We start from the raw sequence: 27665 nt of genomic DNA on the forward strand, positions 1-27665 counted from the left end.
TACACTACAAGCAAGCAGGCAGCAAGAATGAGGAAGTGCAAGAACCTCAACGATAACCATGTTGGCATTACTTATGTCCACCATATTCTTACTAGGAACAAATAAATGTAACTGAAACGTCGTTCGAAATAGCTGTGACCACACAACACATACCGCCAGAACAGCAGATAACTGTTGGTAGATCACAATGCTGATTTCAATATTTTCGAGAGACTCCAGTACAAAGATGTATTCCAGCAAACTTCAGCTTTCCTACATTAAGGTCAAAATAGTAAAATCACTATATAAATGAACCTATATCAAACTGGAATTGTGAAGCAACCAAGATTGAATTAATTAAATATAAACTGGGACATATAACCAGAATAGACTCTACGTAGAGCTACGATGCAGCAGAAGTAGGTTTAAAGATATAAGTCTGTTCGATATTTGCTGTTCGCACTGCTGAATAAATAAATGGTAAGCTGTGCAGCAAGAACTTTCCAAGTACATGCCCCGAGGCCGCTGATTAAATATCGGCTATTGTTTACTAGCTCTTGCATTTCAAATTCACTTGATAAGGAACAATAACATGGTCGACGTCTCGGATTCAACAAGCACCTAATATGTGAGGCCTGCGAGTCATAATGTGGATCCAGCTTATTTTAATAACGTACCAGTATTCAATATTTGACCCTTTTGGTATTTCACTCGTGTCATTTGGGTCAATTGCGGTAACGCTATGCCTGTTAAACAGATGTTCGACTTGATCCAGTCGACAGGCTTAACAATCAGAAATGTACTGTATAACACAACACAGTATGCGTAACTATATAAGAACAATTATTTCACTTCGTGCGACGTTAATGTTTCCAAATATACCATAAAAAATTAAATTTTCTTCGTAGTTATAAGTTCTAACAAATCACTGTTCCCGCATCTGCATGTGTAAAATCCATGACAAAACATTTTATGGTTTCAAGCAAGCTTACATAATTCGGGTCACTAATTTCGAACCATTATGTATGAATTTAAGAAGATGCGTATGAAAAGATGCCGCTTGTTGTAACGTACAGTAGTAATAATATGAAAAAAGTTATAGCTTGCATGTAAAACATGAGTAGTTGAACACAAGCTTTTGAGATTAAGCTTCTTTACATAATAATGCAGTCGAACATTATTTATTATGAAGGAATTTGCGATATCGAGCAGGAGTAGGGTGCTCCTCGGGTATGTTTTGTGAAGAGCTCGTACAGGAAGAAATAGATATAGGCTAGTGGGAAATTCAATGCTTCCATCAGGAAATTAATATTCCATAACATTGTAAGCTCAAACATTGTTCATACGCGCTTTTTCTATTGCAAATTAGAACAATACGTAATAAGATCTTGACGAGCTTTTTTCTTGCAAAAATTAATATTTATCTTGGGGCGCCGTTCAACTAACATTAGAAAACTGTGTCCGTATCTATTTTCTATTTTAAAACAATGATAATAATGCATAAACAATTATGCTGAAATAAGTAAGAAACTTTACCGAAGATTATATTGGTCATATTTAGTCAATTGAGGCTGCATCCTGGAAGTGTAAAGTGGAGATCCAACTGCCATCATGGAAACCAAACCAAACGAAGTATTTCGCATTTTAATCAGTAAAAAAACGTCTAAAACAAATAAAAAAAAAAAGGAGACTTTCTAGCATTACCGTAACTCTTCCGAACTATCGAATACAGAACTGTCTTCCGAAATCTATCGTACTGCTTGCTATATTATTCTGGCATATATATATATAGTTTTGCAGAATGTCAGAGAAAAAGAGAAGTACGTCCGTTTCTATCAATGAATTAAGGCGTCCTACGTAGCGGATAGCCACGTATTGATATTTCTCAGATTTTGTTGAACTCGTTTTAGCTTTCTGCCGCAAGTCCTCATTGACTATCACAATATGCATTCAGTTCATAGCCCTATCTCGTTATTGGACTTTAATGTGGTGAGCAGATTCATACTTAGGTAGATTTAACGTGAAGGAATGCCCCTAATTGTACTATTGGTCCCACTGGTAGTGACCGAATGTTGACCACGACTCCATACGTGTCCCAAGTAAACAGAGTCAACTTGAAGCAAACAAAGTGGACGGCAACCTTAGGTGGCTTCTTGAGTTGACGGTTTCTCAGCATCGGCATGTCTGCTGGCTTCGACAACCTAAAAAAACTCCGTACACGGTGTAGTTGTCTGCTACTCGTCTAAAGGACTCAGTGCATGCCGCTTAGAGTAAATGTTTGTTATGACCGTCAGAAAATTTTTCACAAACGATTGCAGTAATCAAGCACCAGACAACAACTCTTTGTTGAGACTGACATTACATAGAGATGTTTACAATCTCCATTCAAAGCCTGGCCGTATGTAAAAATCTATCATACTTGAATGATGGTGACAGTTGACTGGGCAGGGTCACCATGTTGGGCAAATGAATGCATTATATTACCCTATCGACGGTGTCAATACGGTGAAACAATACATCAGTATTTTATATATTGCTACGATTTTATAAATCAATATTTTTTGAGAGACATGTACACTGTACAGACAATTGTAATTCAATTCATGATAGTATGATTTTGTACAATATCACCTCTAGCAACAACTTCTATAATGGCATAGATAAAAACAGAAACCATAACGCTTATGTTAACATCTATAATATGAAAACAAGTAAAAATGTCGAGTCGACATACCTGTTCAGCAATCAACGGCCTTGGCGCTGTGAGGCCAATTCTGATCATCGCAAACTGTTTCACCGTGATCACGCACTCAATTCATTCACGCGTCTTTTCTGCACAAAAAATAGTCCTCGTTCAGATGTTCTTTCATACACTCGAACTCCCTCAACGTGCTTACGGCACGCTAACAAACAAAAACACATACACACACGTCGTAATCACAAACGTTTATATTTATAATCTACGGTAGTTTTTTGACACATGCGCACTCCACCGGCCGCCGACCAGGCAGGAAGCCATATGTGAGTTAACAGCTGCAACGGAAGAATCGAAACAAAGCGACTGGGCACCGCCAAAACAAAGTGATAGACCCAAAAGAAGTCTGACCTCGGGAGTGTGTCAATCCATCTAGTGATATCAATGGTATATTCACGAGCCGAAAAAGAGAGCGAAGGTGTGTGAGACATATAGGGCATAGCAGCAATGAGCGACTGAGTGAAAGCTAACTGACGACTGGCAAGGAATAAGCGTGGCAATATCGTAGATAGGCGAAAATCAAATGGAAACTGTACCTAGCGTAAAGGTTTGTTTTTAATTTATCTCATCCCTTAAGAAGCTTCTCTTTGAGACTCGAAATTGCAATCTCGATGTTCACACTAAACATGACGTCATCTGATCATAGTCGTGATACGTTTTGCCGTCCACACAGTCCGATACGGTGCAAAAGTGCATTGTGCATATCCAGCTTTATAGACAAATCAGAATCTGCTGGTCTAGGGTGCTATCTATAATGCACTTCTGGATTTTGAAAAACCTATGAATTGATTATGGTAATCCTTCGTTTGCTACCGTCAATATATCGATTTTTCTATCCGCAGTACGACCTGGATCCGAGGCATGTCACTGTATACGTCCGAGTTGAATTGCATAGTGACTCAAAAGTGCGCAATTCAAAAAAAAACGCGGCAAAATTCCATCTTTCTGCTATGAAGAGTAAAAAAAAACGAAGGTGTTGACTCTTATCGAATTGGATCATCCTAGAGAAAAAAACTGAGAAGAGAAAAAACCTTCTTATAAAAAACAGACCCAAGTCAAAGGCTGGGCTTCAATTTTGGATTTCCAACCAAATGCGCGACTCTAAATCTGTAATAGTTGGACACATGGAAGTTTTATGTCGCCAAAATAGATGATCGCTCCAAAAAAACGCAATACGGTAACATCCTATCATTTACTTGCTACTATAATTTTTGCTCCCACTCTGCGTGGGGACGCCTATTTTGACCTAAGCTCTAATATGCACTACTGGTCGAAAGCAATAAAGGCAGGTCAAAGGGCACGAATATTACCACCTTGTGTTCACGTTAATCTATGACGACTTGAGTTAACGACTTCGCTCAGCCATGTTCAATTCGAAGACAGCAGTCGGCGAAATAGAGACAGCCATAGCTCCAACATACGCCAGCCAGATAACCAGCAGGACGCTAGCTAATATAGCAGTATTTTGTTGCTAGGGGATAAAGGGAGTAATCAAATGAATGCAAGCAACGATTGAAGCCAGCGGCCTGTGTCTCTAGCCACCGGCAAGGAGGCAGCAACGCCAGTAAAACACTACTCTATGACCACCAGCAGAGTAATTCCGGACACACCATAGACGCTTCGAAGACGAGAGAACTATCCATAGTTGCCCACGGTTTACCTATGCCGGCGGTCCTTCTAGTCGAGGTAATAGAAATAGTTCTTGTAGATCATCGCCGTGGCCGCCGCTGCTACTACTACTGCTGCTGCTGCTGCTGGTGTTGCTGCTGCGGCGGCACGGTGAGCAACTTTTGCTGTTGTTAGTACTGGTCGCCGCCGCCGCTGCCGACGACCACTAAGATGGAGACATTCTTATTATGGTATGGTACCATCCAAAAGCGAAAACCAGCAGCATTGCTACTGTTGCTGATGCTGGATATGTATTGTCAGGCTGCCAAGACCAGACGTATGCCATCGGCAGATTATAGCATTGTACTTGAATATGAACTCGATGTATAACAGATTTTTACATAGTAATACAGTAACGCTCAACTGACCTGATTGTTGCTCTGCATGGTCATTAGGCAAGTAATTAGACCTATTAGTTCATTCTCAGTGGAAACTGGCCTTCGAGTAGAGAATCACGATTTGCCACAAGAGTATCTGAGTACACGCGAATACACAACATACACTTGATACGAGAGGATCATAAAACGATCGATAACTCCAACTTAGTTATAGGTTGAATTGACTCTACCTTTAGAACGTACTTTGACCACTTTTTATATGCAACACAATACAAAATAGATTGGTCACGCGCACTTCTGGGCAACGTCCAATAATTGGTTGGGTTCCGAAGCACATCCGTTCTGCAGAATGTTTGATGCTTTGCAGCTGAGGTAGTCACGTGGTCTCAAGCAACTCTCGGTGGAGATTTAGCAGAGGGGCAATAGTCTGGTAACCTCCTTTAGCGCATTTAGGCTTCGGGTATCTCCTTTCCTTTACTCACTTGTTTCACTATTACTTTTAGAGAAACTTTTGTATCGAAAGCAGTTATCATGCACAATATACCGTCAGAGAGATGCTTGGTGTATAGGTCACGAAATATTTATCTCTCCATATTTAGGAGTTCTATTTGAATGAAGATGATAGTAAGACTATGAAAAAACAACGTCATATACATACCCATAAAACATGTACCTATTTTGCATAATATATTATCGATTAACTACGAATGATTGCGTAACATCCACATTAGATAATGGTATCCGTCGTGTACTTATTTGACATATACACTTTTCAAGCGTACTACTATATGTGTCGATAGAATTTAGTTTTAGACATTGACCAAATAACACTACAAACAAGTGGGGCATCTCTACCAAAACCAATCAGACCAAGCCAACTTGCCTGCACTTGACGATGCAGTAAACATCCAGTAGCAGCAGCGCTAGACATCAGCCCAATCCTATACAACTCTGTGTTGCGTTAGTTTGTGCTGTCAATTTTTCTATTCTGACTCCATTTCCTATCAGCCATATCAGCAGCAAGCCATGAGACCCCAAAAATGTTTGCCTTGTATACACCTTCCCATCAAACTCATACTGATTTTTAGCACAAGTTACTTTACGTTGTTAACTTTACACATTTATAAATATGTCAATATAGTTTATGTATGAAAAAGACAACGCTGCCGGCAACGTGTGTGTTTAGCTGCTGGGCTGGGACTACCCCAGCTTCCACAGTAGCAGTAAACGACAGTGCGGCCACATGTCTGCGGCATGTCGCTGTCGGATATCGTTCTCCTGAACTTTTCAGCAAATCAATTGACACCGAAGTACAGTGAGCATGTGCCCCCATCTGTTCGCATATAGAATAGCACGTATTTCATATTAACTAACCAGAATTTAACAGAAAACGTGAAAATGTACTCACTCTTTCACAAACGTGTTTACTGGGCCCAGTGACCGCTCCGTTCCTCGCAGACGAAATTATCCTCAGCTGCGCCCTCTATCGACTGTCGCGGCAAACTATCGCGAATTAGAATCCGTCTTAATTCTAGCTTTATCTAAAGATCAATTATCACAGAAGCACTTTTGTGAGCAATTCTTCGTCCTAGTTCGACTTATCAGCAAAAGTCACGCAGCAGAAAAATTCCAGTAAAGTTTTACGTTCCGGTGACGTCAAATGTAAACACAAGCAGATCATCTGTTCTGGTTGCCTCTTCGAAAGGTTCCGCCGTCTCAATTCCGGTAAGATGTTGTTCTAATATTCACTTTATCGTATGAAGTTCGTCTTAAAACACGAAGAGGAAACGATATTCATAGTTTATTTACCCGAACTGTGCCAGATGTGGATATGCTATAGAGCGTAGTGTACAACGTAGTTAGTGCAAAGAGTTAATTGCGTGGAGCTTGCTAAACTTTATAGACTCCTTATCTCAGTCTGGCGGTCCGAACAGGGAGACTTAGTAAGTAGGTACCGCTCGGTACTTTAGTTCCGTGTGTGTAAATGTGAATGTTTCGGGTAGCGCGAGCTTCAATAAAAAATAGCTGTGGCCGGTATCCGGCTGGGAAAGTTTTAGGTGACCTCTCTGGTAGTTTTCACTGTTTGTGTGCACAACTCTATTGAATCGGTGTTCCGCGGTTACAGGAGGTGTCATTGCAACTGGCCAGAAGCGGGCAGAACAAATTTCGTACAAAAGAGCGTCTTCGCATTTAAATATGATTTCTGTTTAGGAATCGAACTGGGTGCTCGCTGTTATTTCGTAGCTTCGTAGATGTGTATCGTACGTGCAATAGATCGTGCTTTCCAGTGTAATTTTTCTAAGCGAAATGAAAAGACAGTAGCAGAAAAGTCAGATTATTATTATTCGAGTTATTCGAATAGGTGATCGAGACGCGTGGTTTTGCTTACGTAACGTGCGATTTCATCTAGGTAGGTACAGTAAGCTGAAAGATTATAATCTTAAACGCCCTCTATTCGTCCAAATTTGCGTATCAGCAGCGGCATAATTGCCACTATCATTATTTTTGGTCGCTCTGCGGGACAAAAGACATTAAAAACAGCCACACGTGCATACAGCGTCTTAAGTAAATAGAACATATTAGTCAGCCAACTAGACCGAAAGACAATTTGCGCCAGTGCATGGAGGGTACTTTATTTATGTGAACCTTTTAAACGGTGTGTGACTACACCTACTGATTGATAAAACGGCGCGAACTGAATTCTCTCTATTTGGTTAGGTGGTACTAAAGATTAGGGAGTGGTCTTTGAAGTTGTTGCCTGTTCATCTTATATTTGGCCTGAATGCATACGCTGTTTAGAGGGTTTCAAAGCTAAGCGCTAAAACCAGTTGATTCGAAAGTTAAAACAGCTAGTACGCATAGCAATAGCACCATTGTAAATCGATTGTTGTATAAATAATAACTTTATTCTCCTTAATTGTATAGTTCTGTTGTTGGACTACAGATCGTGTAGTATTCATAGGGCAAACGTTTAACAGATGTGTCGAATTAGTCGTGACAATTGGTGCGACACTCGGAACAAATACTTTATGTATCTGTTTTTTTTTTTAGTTAGTCTTCTATATTTCTGTGTTTTAAATAAGTAGTATAAGCACATAGTTTTTATGATGATATCACTGTATCGCTTGACGTCATGATTCTCTTTACAATTAGCTTATGTTCCATATAGATACTTAGCTGCTAAGGTTTTACTTCTCGAATTAGAAAGTATGCTATCAATTTTATTTTAGCAAGAAATATATATATCTACCGAAAAATTTTTAAAGCATTTTTATAACCAAATTTGTGTTTAACGTGTTTCAGAAAAATGACTTCCTTGGATATCGATCAGGCTAAGAAGGACTTCCTTCCGCCTGAGGGCTGGAAACGAAATCCAATTCTGCTGCAGCTGAAGAAACTTGATGAGGCCCTCACGTATAGGTTGGCTCTTGCCTTTACTGAGGATTCACTACTTGGTCATCTGCAGGTATGGCCACTGTTTTTCACGCATTTGTTTTGATCCAATGCACGGGAAGGTATAAAATACATGGGATAAAATTCTTCGTTCGAGATGCGCTACTTGTCCATATAAGATTCTCTTTACTAAAAAAATCTCATCTCTTCCTTTACAAATGTAACGCTGCCTTCGCACCTATCCTATTATAGCTTTCTTTATGTGCTTTTAGTCCTACTCCGCTGGTTGAGGCTCCGCAGCCGTTCATCGTCCGTTATGTCCGTATAAATTTGCTATCAGTCGTCATCTAACGAGAGTAATCGTAACGTTAATAACCGTATCGATAAATACAGTGTGCTAGTTAATTTATTCCGGCTACCCAGTGCAACTAATTATTTTAAATTTTAAATTAAGCAGATGAATTAATAGACGATCAAGTAATTTTAAGATCAAAGACGACAGCAGAAAGCCAGGTGAATTTAAGACGACATTTTATATAATTGATACTAGGAGAAATATTATGTTCTTCATTCTGTAAGCGCGAGTGTGCAAACTTGTAATGTAAGTTCATTCTCAGCGCTGCTCATAGCAATAACAGAGTAATTCAAGAAGAACAAAATGGGTCCGTAGATCTTTGAAAAGTCTAGACTCTATATGTCTGGTTATTGTTAATGTGGTTGTTCGCATGATTAATTGGGCAAGGTTCTTTAAGAATTTAGATATTGGAGTTACGTAACGATATATCACAGTATAAAATCTCATGACGACTAGTCAATGTAACCTTCAAAATATTCAATGTAAATATCCGTAAAGTACGCCTACACTTCAAAGCTATTTGATATTTCCTCGTCTTTGTATTTGTCGTTATAGATAACTATCCTGTCAAGTTAGCTAAGAAAAAACGAAGTTGTCTTTGTTTTTGTCTTTTTTTATTGTTTTTAGTACAAACTTCGCATGTTTGAGTACTCTGCCCATACACTGATGTGCTTTGCCTTGGCACTCTTCTTCTGGTACATGAGCATCTCGATGGCTTCGAAAACTCTCTTCACGAATATTATCCTTGGTAAGTACCATGAATTAAACCGAAGATTCTACTTGCATTTTAGCATTTAGAGTTCAACGCTATTTACTATAACTGTATTGTCCACAGTGCCACTCGAGCTTAGCTACCAGCAAATGCCTTTAATATCAAATAATACTACTTTCCCTTGAGTTCAACAGTACCGTAGTTTTTATCTGCATGATTTTCCATCAACATCAACCTCACCCCGTTGTCAGTAGCTGTGGATGGTTAAATTTAGACATCAGAAAATTTGGTAAGACAACTTGTATAGCGCGACAATGAGTAAAAACAATTTTTAGCTGGACATTATCAGATATGAAATTAGATTTTACTTTAACTAAGTTTTTAGATTCACTGAATGAGAGAGAATATAAAAGATGAAGACTATTTGAATGCCCGTCTAGCGTTCGAATAACAGAGGCCAGTTAACTGTCGACTTCAGTTATGTATAATTTCTATTGACATTCATGTTACACGTCTATATTAATCATATTGTGCTTCCTCAATTATTTTTGTGTCGTTGATTTTCTCGTTTTCGTTTTCTGTGTCCTTATCAGCCATGCTGATTGACGTCCTTGTAATTGCATTTGTGAAGGCTGCGTGCCGTCGGCGTAGGCCTGGGGTAACCCGCCAGCAGTACGAAGTGAATCCTTCTTCAACAAACCTTAGCTTCCCGTCTGGCTTCGTATCACGAGCAACGATGATTTTTTTAATAATTCTTTCGCAGGACTTCATAGCATTCGTTCCCATCGCGTTCCTCACGTGGGCTGTGCTCATGCTGCTCACAAAAATCGCTCTGGGCAGGTGAGATAATTTGCGTGTCTTAAAAAGCAAACAATGAGACGACAAAAAACAAATAGTGTGATATATTTTTCATTTTTTTATGTTCAAGTTATAAGTTCATAAATACGGTCAAATGAATGTATTCTAATCCATCCTATATTTTATGAATATACATGCTTAAAGAACACACGCTTCACTAATAAATGTTCTTTTATTGTAGGTTTTTTATTTTTGATGCAGTCGCCGGAGTGCCCATTGGCTATGCGGTAAATTGGTTCATTCAGGCTGTGTGGATGGACGCGGCTGATGTGGCCGCGCTAGAAGGATTTTTCGCGGGACAGTTCAACGACGAATGAGCCGGCCTTTTTCCGTTAACGAATGTTGTTGTATGCATAAATATAGCGCCTATGAAGTAAGATGTGAGTAAACAAAGATCTGAGCCTTGCCGATATAGCTTAGGTTGCGTCTGTACAGGCCCAAAGATAAGCCTACTTAACTCATGAATAGCGTACTTTCTGTATAAGGCTGTAAGTTATATGCTTAGGTCAGTAACCTTAACGTTCAAATTTTCATTACCATCAATCAATTTGGTGTAAGGAAGCGTGTAATAATGGTTTGGTTGGTAATAATGGCACATAATGCTAAGGAGAGGATTGTATAGAACTAATGCTTGAAACAATCGAAACTTCGTAGCGTTTTACCAAGCCCTCCAGGCCGACCGAGGCCTGAACTCTAATATTAAACGTCACTTTAATACCAATAAAGTAACGTGAGCAATGAAACTTTTATGCGTACAGCTTTTTCTACTCTGCGATAATTCATAGTACATTTTTCTGACACACTCAGTTATCGCATTGTTGTTATGTGGAAAGCAACAATTCGAAATGTGCATCTAAAACAACCTTCCGGTCGCTGCTACTCTGTCAGAGCTTTTCTTTCACTATAGAAAAAACAAATGGCTACTATTAAATTAAAATTACTATACACTCATTGCCCAAACAGCGTAAAACAAGACGCAAATATTTTTATTCACCGAGATAATATAGTGGCACAAAATAAAGGCTGTACGAATTACCGAATAAAAACACGTTTTTTAACTTTAACAGAGCATACAATATAACCGGGTAGCAAAATGTGTCGGTTCCAGCAATGAAAGCTTTACGCGAAACTTGAGTGAGTAAGAACTAAAGAAACTGGTGCTGCCGATGCCCCCTTCTGCAATTATGGAAAAATTTCAATCAGTTTGTATGCGCTGTTTATCGTTTGCATCTGGAATTTGAAGGTACGATGTAGGCAAGAGTTAATATGGTAGCGAAATTGGAATACTTTGTCGAATGAAGCGCTGCAGATGCAATCCTAGTTACCTTAAATAATGTTATTTATATCCTATATATTGGTACTATACTTGTTCCCCTGGTCAACTTTTAATATATCAGCTGTAATGTTAGAGGGGTGTATGGTCACTGAACGCGAAATAAATTTGTGATGTTGATATAATGTGGTCAGCGTCTTGGTGTTGTTAGTTTTTTATAGAAAAATCAAGTTTTGATGTAGTAAAAAGACTAATTTGTGAGCGAACGTGGTGTCTTAGGAGTATTGGATCATAGATAATGGTTGTTTGTATGATCATATGCACATATTTATACTAATACCACCGTTTACAGACACCAACGCGGCTATCAGGATCGTCTGCGCAGATATACACATATATCGTTAGTGGGAAAATCGTGTACTAAACATGTGTTGCATAGCATAGCTTGCTTAATATATATTGTTACTGTATATTAAAGTAGAAGCTATTAGGGAACAGCTGACTGTTGGACGTTACCTTTATTATAAATATAATCAGCCTTTTACTTAATAGCAAAACAGGCTCAAGAGAAGGCTTGCGTGTGGCGTTCTAGTGTGGCAGTAAATCTAGTGAATTTCATTGAGGAATAGCCATGGCACAAAAAGGTTAGATCTTGTTCACAACAATAAGGTCAAACTTAGTCATTGTTTGCTTTACTATTTTGAAACAAATTGTGTTTCCAGTTCTCATTGCTATAGAGAAACTTCCTAATGCTCCTCGTGTTAATACGAGGTCTTATATAAAAAAAAAAAAACAACTGGTGAGATAGCATATTCCGCTATCGGTTTGCTTCGAAAAGCCATAGATAGAGAAATTACGTATGGGAACGTAAACCGTACGTATATAGAGGTTGCCACAACCTACGAAGAGAAAAAAAGTACCGCTAATACGTACTAAAAATCATCGTTCAAGCCCAACTAGTTTGAAAGGTTCGCTGTATCTGCTTGTAGCAGTCTAGCAGTCCTAGGCTATCATTGGGTGCCTTAGTTAACTGAGATCAAGGGAGAAGCGAGTTTAAAAAATACGAAGGTGCAATCACTTATTATGTTCTAGTCAAACAAAGTACTGTGTTTATCATCTCGTGTGCGAAACAGATTATCTTGTGTTCAACGCACGTATCTAATCGGACAGTGTCGTCCAGTACAAGCGATAGCTAAACCAGTGTTCATCGGCTCACAAAAAATTCCCTCGCTATCTCCGGTCGAACTACTAAGTATTTAGACGTTATTGAACAAGACTTTTTTTTAATAAAGAAATAGAAACCTCACTATAAGGTTCATGCACCGAGTTATAAGAAATATTTGGTCAACGGCTACTACGGAGAACATTCATCTAACCAACCTGGAATATCTGACAATGCAAAATTTGGTGCGCAGAAATGGAAATTATCGATGCTGAATTACATGTTGGTCTTAACAACTTCATGGCTGGTATTTTCTGAAACGTCATCGATAAACAAACAACGAACAAGAACAACGAAAGCGGAGATCCAAAAAAAAATAAAAAGGGAGTTCCGTGTTAACTAAAGCACGCGATAGGAGTGCTGGCCGGGTAAAAAATTGCAGTTTGGTATAGGCGCGCGTCGGCCGTGTGGCGTAGGTCACATTTCCTCTTTACTCAGCATTCCTCACCGTGGCCTTTGTCTTTCTCGGGAGATTGAAATAATCATGAAATTGGTGGGATGGCTCGCAATACATAACAGGTAAAACGTTTTATTAGAAGATGTAACTTCCGTTAGTGAAATTTATGAATATTCCAGTGGTTTGCAGCTTTTAACGCTTTGTAGCATTTTGTTGTTATATCACGGTAAAAAATATTCTACTGCGCAACGGAAGATAAGTTTAAGAAACACGTGAACACTTAGGCTTACGAATATATATATATATATATATATATATATATATATATATATATGCTCTATTAAAACCGATTTATTTATTCAGTCATATTAGATATCACTGATAATGTGATATAAGAAAATCATCCTGTTTTATTGGCACACATTATGAATGATCTTAGGGTTCAGAAGGAGTAGTTTCAATAATATATAGTATTATCTAGAAACCTCTAATAAAAGCCGGACCACTACATGAGTTTACTCAAAGAAGCGATTGTGAGAAAAAAACATATACCGTACCAATAATCCTAGGTATTCCCGCCGCTATTGCTATATAAGGACGAGGTTTTGTTTGAATAAATAGTATTTTGTTGAAATAAATATTAAGTGTTGTCTAAGTAATACTGTGAACGATTAGTTTGCAGTATTTTTAATATCAATTTTAGCTTTACTTGATTGGCCTAGCATGGAAATCTGTAATCGTCTAGTCTTAGCAGACAATTATATCCTCGGCTGCATCTGTCACTCCAGTCTCAGGACGTTGGAACAGGTGATTCCATACGAAAGCATTTTTTTGGAGAGAAGGTTTCGCCCAAGAACTGTCCTAATTTAGCAGATATCGCTGAGGAGGGGTTAAACAAGCAAGCGGCCGCTCGCTAGATGCACTAGATTCGGCTGTTCACTGCGGCTGTTCCTTTTATCGGTTTACGAGTGGAACAGAATCGGCGTATTTGTACCATATTCAGGACGAACGCATCTTTTGAATGTTTTCGAAGTTGTTAAGTGTACTCTAAGTTGTGTTAGGTGGTTCTATTGGATACGCTCACAAATGACTTGTGACAATCGGCCTAAAGCTCATAAGTGACAGCGAAAGCAGGTTTTCAAAGTAGAAGATGATTGCGTACCGAACGATTCTAGGGAGGAACCTAATCAATGATATTCATGGTAAGTAATCATACTGGAATTCGAAACATGAAATATAATAAAAAGTAAAATGGAAAAAAACGTGCGTGTGCCTTTTCTATGCAACTGAAATGCTGAATCTCGAAGTTTAGATTACACCATACAATAGGCCAGTGATCGTGTATCCAATAGAACAGAATCTGTAATCGAGCCAGAGGATGTTAAAATCAGTTTGTTTTCTATTACTACATCGCCTATCTTATCACCGCGTATTTAAAACTTGGTCATCGAAGTAATCGGCTGGGCGCAGATGTTTCTGTTCTAATTACCCAACCTGGGTTCAAGAGAAGGCAGAAATGCTTCTTTGTGTACTTCCAAAATGTGTATAATTAGTGCTTGAACTATGAGTTGCCTATAGAATTACCTACGGCTGCTACGTCTTCTAGCTATACTGTGTACATGTGATTGTAGGCGGCTTTGCATAATTTCATTCCAAAATGCTTAATGTATTTAACATAATTTACATCTCCTTTGAGACAGTGTAACATTGGAGATATCGCAAAGTTTGAGATTATCGCAAACTTATCAAAACTGCCAACTTCAGTTTATCTTCTGGGTGAGCTTTTGTGGCCTAAACGTTTATGTGAGACGGCTAAAGATTTACTCAAATTGGTTTGTAGAAAAGCAGAAATCAACGGTACCAAATTTGTGTATCTAGTTATTAAAAGCGTGCATATAGTGCTGCTCTGCTACATAGATTTTTCTTGTCTGTACACCTGTTCGGATACATCCGAAAAAGATTACATAATATAGTGAAACAGATTACATAATCGAGCTACATGGATTACTCCAGTCACCTGTTAAACTGATGATGGATCAACAGGTGGTTTCCGGCAGGTTGCCACCATCGGCTTTATCGGATTAGGAAATATGGGATCTGGCATGGCCTCAAATCTTCTCCAAAAGGGTCGACAGGTTAGTGAAGATTTACGGGTACTGATTATTGAGTTGCTGTGCCGTAGTTGTATTTATTAATTATATTCACAGCCCCAGATTTCGAACACGATTTTATCTTCTGACATAGGCGAGTTGAAATGATGAATAAATTATACAAGGCGGAATCCTAACAAAAAAAAGGCTTACACATTACAGTACTTTGAACTTTAACGAAGCTAGTATTATTATTAAATACTAACTAAGTACAAATGGTATTGGACATGTAATATCGAAATATAGTACATCGAGTTACAATTAAGTACGAAACCGAAATCGCTAATGTTTTGAGGATTCTAGACGCTTTCTAACCCAGTTCTATTACATCCACACAATAGCCGAGTTCTGAGAACATTGACTTCAAATATTTTTCATTTTCTTTACATTGCATCGTATCAAATCCACTTCATCGAAGTAGCAAGTGGCCACGTTACTACTACGCCGTCTTTACGGGCGTCCTTTTGCAATCGGCAAAACAATCAAATGTTAATACCTGTTGTATTTTCAGGTAATAGCCTACGATATAGTAATTGATGCATTGAGTACTCTAAAGGGCCAGGGGGCCCGAGCTGCGGCCAATCTTCGAGAGGTTGCAGAGCAGTGTGACAAGATCGTAACGATGCTTCCTACAAACGCACACGTCGAAGAGGTAGAGACGTCTTCGATCAATCAAATTGTCATATAGTGGCCCCTAGACTCGTTCCGTTGTGAAGTTTTGGTACTCGGCGCGACACTGCGACGAAAGATATCAAATTTAGCATCGCCCTATTGCGTTTATTCTGGGCTGTTGCGCTTGATAAAAACAGAATTGATTATGGAGCGTTTTATTATTATATGCGAAAATCACAGAAACTCTACTAACACATTTAATTGGACCTATTGGTCCTGAGTACACGGGATCTGCCATAATACAAGTATTGAGCATCAAGCGTTAGTTGGCCTTCATTACACTGTCTTTAAATAGGTTTTAACCGGACCGGATGGTCTGATCAGCTCAGCGAAGAAGGGTACACTTCTCATTGACTGCAGTACAGTAGATCCCGATCTTTCACTTCGGATGTCAAACCATGCCGCTAAGTACCAGCTCAAATTCGTAGATGCCCCTGTCTCCGGAGGTAATTTCTTTTTTATCTTTGTTATATATATTATACTTTTGCTTGCATACAGCATTTACTCTCATGTATTGCAGCCATCGTAAATCATAGGAGTCTAAAACATCAACCTAAGCATAGTCGATTGATTAAGAGTCAATTTTTCGATTTCGAAGGAAGTTGTCGGTTTGGAAATTTGAATATTAGCTTCTAATCCTATTGCTTTCCATAATGATTCTAAAAAAAAAAAAAAATTAAGCGATCAGCATATATGTTGCCTATAACTCGTGCTCATAAAAAAACAGAGAGAAAGGGTGCTCATGAACTTATCTCAAATCATTATATATTTTGGTTGCTACAAGGTGTTAATGCGGCACGAGCAGGAACACTGACCTTCATGATGGGGGGTGCCAAGGAAGACATCGACCAGGCGGAAGAGGTTCTCCTGCAGATGGGGAAAACAGCAATTCATTGTGGTCCAGTGGGTTGCGGTGGAGCTGCTAAGATCTGCAATAATATGATGCTTGCTATTTCCATGGTCGGGCATTCGGAAACAATGAACCTCGGTATAAAGTATGTATCTTTTGGCTCTGTACGCACTAGATACGATAGTAGGCTTGTTTAGATTTTGCAGATTATTTATTTGTTCACAGTGACAGTTCGTAGCGAATAAATAGTGATAATCTTAGTATAAGGTAGCCTGTTGATAACGATGAACTATCTTATCTGACCTTGCTTTTCGTTTATTTATTAAAAATATTTACAAATAAATGTCGTTTGGTGTTTGCGCGGTTGACAATTCTTGTTTGAGTTTATATTTAGGAAATGTTAGTTTTCGATATGCGTGGAATTTGGGGCTTACTCCTGAACAAAAAGCGACTGATGTATATTCGGGAACTATTTCAACATGCTGTAGCCGCCAATTTTCTTATATACTTATACATTAAAAATAATCTTCGATTTTGGTTCAGGTTGGGTTTGGATCCAACGGTTTTGAATAAAATCCTGAATGTGAGCTCTGGAAAAACGTGGGTGAGTGACTTGTACAGCCCTGTGCCTGGAGTAATGGCCAATGTGCCATCTTCGAATGACTACAAAGGCGGTTTTGGATCAGCCCTGATGCTAAAAGATTTAAGTTTGGCTCAGGGGGCCGCGACGCGTACGGAGGCGCCCACACCTTTAGGCGGATTGGCTCTGCAATTGTACCGGATGCTTTGTTCGCAGGGCCATGGAGGAAAAGATTTTGGATACATCTTTCAGCTGATTAGTGCCGCTAATAAGAACGATTAATACTGCGGATTACCGATCGGATATGAACAAGTGGTGTCACTAAAATCAAGGGGATCTATGGGAAAACACTAAAGCGCTAAGTTTTTAATAGAATTCTTTTTTCAATACAATTTTTCGTGTACTTAAATGTATTTCAGCTGTGAGGATACACAGTTTGAAATAGAAGCCACAACTTGTGCGCGTATATATCCGAGGAGTATGGTTAAATTAACTAAATATTTACAACAAGGATGACCTGTGTTCGATTGGTGAGTCATCCAATATCAGATATGAGATATGACTGTACGCATACGCAAGTGAGTTCGATAGATGGCTCTACTAATAATGAATTAGCGTTTCATATTAAATGATTCAGTATTATCCGTATGCAAATCGAGATTTTGTCGCAGCGTTTTGTTTTAAGTAGGAAAGAAGTAATAAAGAAAACGGAATTTGTTTAGCAGGATACGATGCACGGTAAGTGAAAGTTACGCTTTTGGTTGTTGCTAAAAGCGACTGTATTGTTTTAAATAATGGCCGTTTCTATATACTAGCTCTCGCTTTAGGATGAGATAAAGCCGAGGTACATGATGTTATTTTAATCAATAAAGTTACAAGTGCCAAAGAAAGCTTCCCTGTTTTTGCAAACACTGAAACCGAATACAAATGAAGTTCAGCAATAGAGTATGACCAGACCATCGTATTTGACCATTTATGAGGCACTTGGTGAGGAATATGAATTAAATGCTGAGATTTGCGTCTAACAGTGATTTACTTATTATCAATTAATTATTCAACTTAGAAATGACTGCGTTCGAACAAACAAGTGGGCTGAAATTGATCTATGTTGTGGTGGCGAAGGTAAGGCGCCTACAGGGGGCGCAGAGACGTTTGCTGTGTGGAGTTTTTTAGTACCGGATCTTGAACTGATTATAAATTTCATTCATCAAATCAATCGCGTTCTAATTTTAACAGAAGAGTAAATTTGGAAATTTGAAGTGCTGTCACACGATTTGTATATATTATAATTATATTAAAACCTCCATTCTATTCCGCTATATTAGGGTAAACTGGATGTACATTTAAATGGAATACCTTAGAAAGGGAAGGGAAATATCATGTGAGGATTTTACTTCATTATTCAACAGCTTTTACGTTCCAACACGAGAACGTGTTGCCAGCTTCGGTGCATTTTGTGTGGTCGTACTTATTTTTTAGCATATGGTATTTAACAAGATGCAGAAAGTGTTAGTGAGCTTTCGCCCAATTTCACCTGTCGTGAAAAGCTACAAAGAAACGAGGACATCAATCAATCTGGATAGATAAAAGGACAGTCAGAAAACAAAATATTGTTAGCTACATTTATTCTTTCAGCATCAACACTGGCCTGCATCTCTTCAGGTTCTCATTGAGAATTAGTGTATAACAGGTGTTACTCTACGAGCATGTCACTCAGCACTTTGCGAGGCCACGCATTCTTTTATTATGGGTAGGCCTAGTAGAAGAGTCGGTAAAGACTAGAGGCACCGACTAGAGAATATGAGCTTGCTCATGGCAATTGCGTATTCGTCGACTGCCGGAAGTTCTTCAAAAAACAGCTGTATTTAGAGGGCAAGAAAGTATCAGTGTGATACTCATGATATCGAATCTGCCCCTGATAGAACTGATCGAATATTTCTTCGTCAGTGCCTAGGTTTTAGATACGTCAGCTGTTCGAAGAAGACAATTGTTTGTTATGATCGTATATTTTGTGAATAAGATTTCGTGAAAAGTAATGCAACTTGGCGAAAAAATTCCTTTAGTTTAAACTCGGAAAAACCGCGAACGCTTTTCGCGCTAACTGCACAGCTTGAATAATTAGCGTGGCTTTAGAACGTCCGGTGTATGGAATTTTCTTTTTTGTAAAAAGTAAAACCATCTTCCCTACCTGACAAAAACTGAGAGGTAGAGAGAATTATAAAAAAATTTCGAGTGATGAGGGATATACTATCGTATAAGCCGAGGATTGCATGCTTGAAGGTTACTTAACTGAATGGTAAAAGCGTACAATGCAGGGGGTCGTTTATCTCATAAGTATTTATTAGTTGTCTAGTACTTCGATTGCAGGTGATAATAACACACTGGACAAATTGCACGGGAACCATACGCCGTACGCCAGCCAGACTGGGCAGTTTCAGATCGAATATTTTTCTGTGATTAGAAAGAGCGTCTGTATTGGCTATAAGTCTCATTTATCGTTTTAGTTCGATGTTAGATTTCTAATGGGTAAGTACCTTAGTAAGTGATTGTTATTAATAGCTATAACTGTTAATGATCAAAGCCCTTCTGCGTACTTAAGCAATCAGTTTTCCGTTCTGCCAAATAAAGCAGAAGCACTTGCTTTCCCAGGCGAGCTCCGCACACAGGGTAATTAACGTTGCTACGGCCCCCATTCCATAAATAATAAGGGGGCCCTTTAGCTTCGATAAACCCAACGTATAGACCGTGGGCTCCTCCTGAAAAGCACGATACAGTTTACCAACATTAACAGAACTATAACAAATAGTTCTAAGTATACTATGAAAGCAAATTATAGATAAAACACCAGCTAGTGGCGCACATAACCGTTCGTACATTTGCCACAATTTCTGTATATATTCAGCATAGTTCAATATAGTAGCTAATTAACTCGGCGAGAGTAAATGTGTCAAAAATGCTAAATGAAACGAGCACGGGTTCAATATATAGGTTTTTTTTTAAAAATTGCTGGAGAAAATAGATATGTCATTGGCACTTTTGCTACCGTTACATTATAGGTTCTGGAATAAACAACATATAGCCTCATATAAAAAAAAAACAGATAAATGCCATTAGTTTTGTGTGTCAACTTCTTAGATCTATTCAGTATATCTAAAAGGTAACCTATGTTCTCAATAACAAATCACAGTGCGGGTGCAGATGTACTCAATATAGTAGTTAGTCGAGATTTGTTTGGAAGTAGTTATACATTATAAGAAATATGTGAAAGTCAAAGGATGTAAAAAGCCAGCGAAATGCTAATTCAATACCTGTGTAGGTGCTCCGTTTACGATTTCACAAGTGAAAAAGTCGGCCATAGCAATATTAAGCCATTTACGAATATTTCCGGTTTCTTGCAACTCTCGAATTCTAGAAATGACACAACGTTGATGTTATCCCATTTAACGTATAACTGTAAATGAGCAAACTTGCCAACTGTACTATGTAAGCACTTACACAACAGAAACTTTCATAATAAGGTGAAATAAGGTTAGCTTTATATTCATCTCATAGCGTAGTTACGTCTCGTGAAATTTTGCCCGAGCAAAACGCTTCGATGAATGAATTAGCCCAGAGATATTTAAGAGCTGTGTCTATCTACACTGCGTAGGAAGATCATCTAATATATAATTTTTTTTTTGAAATTGAAAATTGTCTGCTCGATAAGCTGTATTGGGTGGCTAGATATGGCAATGGCGAATGTACAAACTTTGACAGAAATATGTGTCACTAGGAGAAGCAGAAGAACTAAAAACAGCGTGAGCAGCTAGCATGAGGAAGTATAACGCATGCCAAAAAATCCGGTAGTTTTTGTTTGTTTCGTTACCTAGTTGCATTGATCGCAAAGTATGTGCTCTTGGCAAAGCGGTAATCAATTTGCCTAGATAATAGCAAGCATAAGCCTTGAGCCATACACGGCGAGTACGGTCCTACTACCGTGCACTGGATTAAACTCAAGTTTCTAGTTCATCGAATATGTATTGTTTGTACAAAAGTACATTAGTTAAATAGAGTATAGAGCAATAAAATGGATAAATAAAAACCTGTAAGTACATTTATTGAAAGTTTGACACCAACGTTTTGTTAATGACGCGTTTGAGCATTGGATGCAGCGTTTTCCGGAGGGACATGCTAAGTCCATGCGTATAAACGGGCTCCTTGGCGAAATAGAACTCTCCAGGGTGACCTCGAAGGGCATCGCAGCTTCGACCGAGGTTGTACATAATCGACGACTGTTCGTTGATTATAACTGCTCGACCTCCAATCATAATAATCATAAAAGAGCATCCTAATTACTTATCTCCTGTACAGGCGAAGCCACGTAAAATTCAATAGGACCGCAAAATTATTTGCTTTTGTGCACTGCTAAGTAAATGGAGATGCTCGGCAGAAGTACTAGATTTCGTTAATAAAATAAATAAAAGTTAAAAATAGAATAATAAGTTGTTTAGTTGCACTGTTATTTTTTCATCTGACAATTTTAACCATTGATTCCAAAAAGTCTAGAATATCTGGACACGAACTGCATCGTTCTGATCTTTTACTACTTTATGCCAAAGACGACATAATTAATATTTACGGCACATATGTTAGCTTCATAACACTTGAATATTTTTTGCCTGTACCTTGGAGTACATTCATGAAGTTTTCATTAGTATACAGTTGATTTCCAGGTAAAATACCGTTCTTCTCCATTGCGCGGCTGTACACTGTCTGGTAAATATCCATGTCGGCCCTCTGCGGGTGTTCCCAGAAAAATGACGATTTCCTTTACTAACTTAGCATGATCGGAATATCATGAGTACAAACCTGGACGGGTTTAAAGAGTGGCTCAACTGAAATACCGCTATCTGTTACAATTCAATTAAATGTCAATATTAAAAAAAATCAGCCGGACATCTATTCAGAGATACGGCATGTACTATATTATAGAATGTAGCATCTGCATTATGTGCAGCTGTCTGAAATGTAGTGCAAGATACACTGAAAAACTGTAGCAAACCCACCTGGAAAAGCTTATGGTACGCGGTCCCTCTCCAAATGATTGGTACTACTTGTTTTCGTACCACTAAATCCCTCATAGAGTCAATCCTACTTGATCCTGAGCTGATGAGTAAACTAGCCTTCATCGTTCCTATGGCCAGCCCAGAGTAGTTCCGTCAACAACAGACATAACAAAATAACTAATGGCATAGCGCGCCGTTGTCTTTTGGAGGTAAGCCAAATCGAAACCAAAGGGCAATTAACAAACGAACATACACTGGTAGAAATAGAGAGTAATTAAGCTTAAGTTTGAAATAAGTTGCAAAATCCCTGAGAGAAGTGAAATGTGTCTGAACAGAGCTATTCTAACTGTGGCAGTTCCTATGATCAGGATATCCATCTTTCGTAGTTCCTGCAGTAAGGATTACTATTGTAGTCGAACAAAACCAATAACGACTCTAGTATTGAATACGTTGCGTTTTCGATCGTATTTGGCATTCGGGGACTATCAGACGCTGGGTTTAAGAGTACGGCTGTTGAAGCGCTTCACTAAACTTTGAAGATCGTTACTTTGTTACTTGTTGCAAGTGGTTCCTAAATAGGCCTTGTTACTTTTCTATTTGGTCGAGTTTAGCGCGATGATCTGCTATGTGAGCAAAATGCTAAGTGCACCTTAATACCTGTAAGGCAATATAATTCTATAAACGCAACCCATTTTGCGTGGTCTACAATACTGGACATCAACTACACTTACGCGTTGCCTTTTGCAACGAATGTATCTATCATCTAGAATTATAAATAGCCAAACTGTAGCACGGCTTAAGTAGATAAGTAGTTTTTCATGCAAATAAAATCTACATATATATATATATATATAATATTAGCCGCCTTTATTTACCTTGGAATATGCTCATAGTAAGATAGATGGAAGTCAGCCAGAGTCCAATTAAAATGCGGCCAGAGTTGCCCTTGGGAAGATCTCGGTCCTCAATGCTTTCGAACAATATTGTTCTCACAACGCTCATTAGATTCCTTCATTTTATGACAAACAAAATTGCGCATATTACTTTGCTGTGTATATTGGCCTAATTCCAAAACTAGTGCCATCATACTAAAGGCCTCCTGTCGTCCAAGGTATTATTGATACACTGATAGAATGAAAAATTGTGACACAATCAAAGTCGAAATGTCGACGATTGTATTTACATAACAAAAATTACAAAAAAAAAAATTAAAAGTTGTTATTATCTAGTGCCCGAATTGTGATGTCCGCACAGAATCGGCTGCGTTATGGCATCATTGACATTGTACGAAGCAAGTAACTGAGACGATGCATTTGCATCTGTCATCTCCATTGTAGACTGGAGATTAGAGAAACACACCGGTACTGTCTATAAAATGAATTCTCACAAGTTTGCTTGGCTTGTTCTGAACTTCTAGTTTCTTTGAGACGGTAAAGAACACTTGCTTATGGGTTGGATTCTGACGATCTGTCTGTTGCAAAACAAATTAGTGAACGCTGCGCACTCGCATTTACACGTTTGGCTTGTCGTAGTAAACGACCGGTGGGAAAAACACAGGCGGGGTATTTGCGCTTGTTCCTTAAACAGCATTTAGTTCGATTCTTGCATACTCTGTACTTCATTATTAAGGACCATACAATGTACCTTAACGGTCATGCAAACGGAGAAAGTTGTTGGCCTAGATGATTCCCTGCGTAGTTCCATATGCAAATGGCATTGAGCGCAGCGTGCATATGTGGAGCCGTGTGCGAAAGCCAAGAAAAAGGCGAGGCTAAAACGAATTTGCTGAACGTTTTTCGCAAGTAGACGCAATCGGTTAAATGTTCCCGAATCTATTTGAGCTGAAGTTAACTCTGTGAACTTGCTTATAAATCATAGGAAAACCGTTCAAAATGAAATGGTATTTTGTATTTTCACTCTTTGTGCGTTCGATGATAGCCCGTTTCGAGCCTATGTATTCTGGGAAGCGTCCACGTGTAAAATTGTTGCCAATTTGGGGCGTCGGTGTCTTAGAAGATGTGATCGACGGACCTCTATAGGAGAATCCTTGTGAGGTGGCACGCTTTCCGTTCTACTAGTTTCCGCCTGAGTTATTGTGGGACCGACTTGAATTAGCTAGGATAAAAGCTGGCAGCGGAAATATCGTCCTTTGAAAAAAGGCTCTATGAGCGAATAAGTGAGTATAATCAAACGTCAATTATAACTTCGTATCGTGACCACTGTAACACATTTCCTGCTATCTAAAATCGTTCTCAAGATTAGATCAGATCCGTTTACGTGATAGAGGTGCGTTCCGCTTATAGCGTCGTCCTTCAAGTTCGTCTTTCGATCTCATAAGTAACTAAATTATATTCAAATACATTTCGTCTCACTGTGAACCTCGACTTATTATTAGTTCTACTTGTGTTAAATTCAGTTATTTAGAGAGGAAACAAGCAAAGTGCCAGGTCATCCCACCAAAATGTTGTGGTTAAATGATGTCAGCTTTTTAGCCATAATTAGCGGGCTGTGGGTAGGTAATATAGGATTGTTCAGACTTTAGCGTTTTTCTCCGAAGCTGTCTATAGTACTTATAGGAGACGACTCTCGGGCAGACGCAGCGGTTTTCTGCCAGTAACTATGTTGGCCAGTATTACCTGTTCATAAACCGCTTCTAATATGCGATGGGGTTTATTGCCGTCACTAGAGATGTGTTTATATAGCGCACGCGCACACACACGCACGTGAATCCTACAGATGACAGCGGAGCTACTAGAACGTTGGTTACAACCGCAGATATGCAATATAATAAATTTTCGATACGTGTTTATTTAGCTCACCGCCTAGTCTGCTAAGTAACCTACTCACGTGGATATATACATGTAACTAAACAACAAGATAAAGACTCAACAAGTTGGCTACAACTTGATATTGTTGTTCACCGGAATTTTTCGTTACTTAGGTGCCACCTTGTGTGTTGAAATTTTCGCTTGAAAATATAGCTGCAGGTGGACTTAAAATGAAAATGAGTGCGTTAATTACGCACAAAAGCTAATAACATGATGCTAACCCCAGAAAATGCTTAGCTTAAAACAGGAAAAAAAGCTTTAAGTTTTGGATTTGACATAACTGTCAAGCATTACTTCAAACGGCTAGCTTGAAAAAAATAAAACGAGGCGTGGCCTCGCCCGCCCGGTTTCAAACCTAGATCCTCTTGCGTATCCCTAAATTTGACAGACAAACATGCACCGTCACGGGGATAGCACCCAGTGCCTAAGAATGTTCACACTTACTGAACCATAGTCGTATCGTTACAGCGCATAATTGTGTAAAAGAAGGTTGCTCCAGGCCAGGTGTCAAAAGAAGTAGGTCCATACCTGCCATAGAGGACAAGCATTCGCGAAAATAGCGTACGGTTTACATTTCCTTCGTTGCGTTCCAGAAGTCGACTAAGCACCAAAATAACAGGCATCACTAATGTCGCCATTAGCAGGCACGTCCAGACCTGTATCGCGCAGATGTTACCGTGAGAAACTTTATAACGCTAATTATAAGATTTGTTTGCTAGTGTTACTTTTTAGTTTATTAATAGGATCGAGAGTTCATATACCGTAGTTGACGTTAAAAGTATATATGTGCTGGGAGAGTTTCGAATTTATTATCGTTGTGAACTCGACATCGGCGTGAACAAGCATCGTACAAATCGCGAAAAATAATAATGTCTAGGTGCGAATTATCAGTTTTAAAAATGCTGCCCTGTTGGTGTCATCTCTAGCAACTTCGAGACCTGTAATGCACGTGCGTCATAAAATTCTCACGTTTGATTTGAATGCCCCAAATAATCCGAAGTAATTATCTTGGAATCCGAATGTGCGGCCAGCGAGTATACTTAAGTCCTGTACCATGAACTCGGAAGACAGAGTCACTACCCGATGTCGATCCAATGTTTGTCCGAATGCGTTCGCGGCCCAGTCGGATTCCTGTTACGTATCATTTACGTACGTAGGGCAGAATGAAGAAATTAAGCTTATCCTTTCAAGACGATAAAATGCTTTGCTACAATGTAACAAACATGCTTGTTACGAATTTGTTCTCCACAAGTATGTCCCGCGCTCTCTATATCTAGATCTCCAGATCTCCAGTCAAACTGTTTGTGTGTAATAACGACTGTTTGTAAATAAAAGCTTACATGCATATGAGATTATTTATTTCTATATATCTTTCATTCTCCAGAGGGAGTAGTAGTGAAACATGTGTCAATGAATTGGGTTTTTCCATTTGACAGTATCGTTACGTACGTTTCGGGTGAGCATTCCAATCATGCCCGTGGCACTGCCGTTCGGAAATATCACGCCCCACTGTTGATCTGCTGGAATGTTCGCTTCGTACCTATATTAAAAAGGGGAATTAATCATTTGAACCCTATTTATTTAATCGTACATAAAAGGATTAAAAATTTAAAGATTATTTAAAAAAGTGTTAAAAAACGGGCAATTGCTTCAAGTAGGACGTAAAAGGAAAATTCCATTTCAGCATAGGCAGACTCGAACGCTAGCTTTTGTTATCAGCGTCACGACTAATCTTTTTTCATTTACGTAGCCGGACACTTTATGTACGCCACAAGGCACTGGAGATCGGAACCCTCCCGAAAAATTCTGAAACGCAGTTATTGTACTGCAAGTCTGCAAACATAAGCTAAAGCAATTATTCGTAAGTGTAAGAAGTACAACAAAACGACCTTTAACGTACAATAAATAAACCCGCTGTGTGAACGTGTTGTCTATCGCAGTCCGCTAGGGATACGGGTAAAAATTTAGAGAGTTTTATTGGGAGCTATTCTACGCTTAAATAAAACGTATTTTTAATATGCTCGTCTTGTTCAGGTGTCGTTTGAACTTGTACCTATTTCATATTTCTTAATCAGGACATACATACAATGGGTGACATAAGGATTAGTTTTTCTATTATGGGCCTTCTCTCCGATATACTGAGGTTCATCCTATATCACAGTAACTTCATGGCAATAGAGGCGACCTGCCAGATTTTCGGCTCTGTCGACAAATGAACTTTTATACACTTCTACTACAAGTAAGAATTTACAAAGCCATAAAAGGACAAAATCAAACGTTCACCATTTTCAGTTACGACAGAACTTGTTTTTCCTTTTCAATTACACTATAAACCAATAAAGAATAGAAGAAGAAGAATTGGAATACCATGTACCTACTCAGATACTGTATAGTATGTCCTCCTCTTTAGGTGAACCCAGTGACATCTATTCCACAAACAAATCACTGCTATCATCAATACGCTTCTTACTTTCTACCATACGTCCATGATAAAATAATCTTGCCACCAATATAATTTACACTGTCCTAACTCTCTTTTCTTTGTTTTTTTACTACCAGTAGGACTGGATATCATGGTATACACACGAGA

General features: G+C 38.8%; 4 protein-coding genes across 11 annotated transcripts in view; 2 read left to right on the forward strand and 2 right to left on the reverse strand.

Annotated features, from left to right (window-relative positions):
* Nucleotides 1-6232, reverse strand: part of LOC111261138 (uncharacterized) — a 61665-nt gene extending 55433 nt beyond the window's left edge. The window contains exon 1 of one of the 2 annotated variants that reach the window (XM_086968579.1): nt 6149-6232. Coding sequence is in view for 1 of the 2 variants with exons in the window: in XM_022834403.2 (XP_022690138.1) it covers nt 2714-2761 (48 nt within the window). In the remaining variant the exon portion in view is untranslated. Of the gene's footprint in view, nt 1-2713; nt 2895-6148 lie in introns of those variants that run through there. The other variant, XM_022834403.2, reaches the window with a different exon arrangement.
* On the forward strand, nt 3077-11524 carry LOC111261140 (polyisoprenoid diphosphate/phosphate phosphohydrolase PLPP6). 6 transcript variants are annotated; one of them, XM_022834411.2, is made up of 5 exons: nt 3077-3281; nt 8044-8206; nt 9116-9236; nt 9794-10040; nt 10240-11524. In XM_022834411.2, exons 2-5 carry the CDS (start codon nt 8048-8050, stop codon nt 10373-10375), a joined length of 663 nt encoding a protein of 220 aa, XP_022690146.1. In that variant the 5' UTR covers nt 3077-3281; nt 8044-8047; the 3' UTR covers nt 10376-11524. The 6 variants fall into 6 exon arrangements, with proteins under 6 accessions (XP_022690146.1, XP_022690141.1, XP_022690143.1 ...); XM_022834406.2 differs by lacking the exon at nt 3077-3281 and adding an exon at nt 6382-6465; XM_022834408.1 differs by lacking the exon at nt 3077-3281 and adding an exon at nt 6472-6687.
* Nucleotides 11525-13849: 2325 nt separating this feature from the next.
* Nucleotides 13850-18414, forward strand: LOC111261142 (3-hydroxyisobutyrate dehydrogenase, mitochondrial). Its single transcript, XM_022834414.2, has 6 exons — nt 13850-14152; nt 14994-15085; nt 15612-15752; nt 16068-16218; nt 16557-16767; nt 17166-18414. Exons 1-6 carry the CDS (start codon nt 14101-14103, stop codon nt 17482-17484), a joined length of 966 nt encoding a protein of 321 aa, XP_022690149.1. The 5' UTR covers nt 13850-14100; the 3' UTR covers nt 17485-18414.
* A 1107-nt stretch (nt 18415-19521) lies between these two features.
* Nucleotides 19522-26601, reverse strand: LOC111261141 (glutamate receptor). Of its 2 annotated transcripts, none has more exons than XM_022834413.1 (9): nt 26525-26601; nt 26045-26206; nt 25604-25731; nt 23123-23256; nt 22248-22375; nt 21867-21978; nt 21319-21499; nt 20511-20610; nt 19522-19958 (listed from the first exon to the last, which is right to left on the reverse strand). In XM_022834413.1, the coding sequence occupies exons 1-9, from the start codon at nt 26546-26548 to the stop codon at nt 19797-19799; spliced, it is 1131 nt and encodes a 376-aa protein (XP_022690148.1). In that variant the 5' UTR covers nt 26549-26601; the 3' UTR covers nt 19522-19796. The 2 variants fall into 2 exon arrangements, with proteins under 2 accessions (XP_022690148.1, XP_022690147.1); XM_022834412.1 differs by having other exon boundaries at nt 25520-25731.
* Between the last annotated feature and the right edge of the window lie 1064 nt (nt 26602-27665).

The sequence above is a fragment of the Varroa jacobsoni genome, unplaced genomic scaffold (assembly GCF_002532875.2).
Source record: "Varroa jacobsoni isolate VJ856 unplaced genomic scaffold, vjacob_1.0 scaffold_523, whole genome shotgun sequence".
Classification (NCBI taxonomy): Eukaryota; Metazoa; Arthropoda; class Arachnida; order Mesostigmata; family Varroidae; genus Varroa; species Varroa jacobsoni.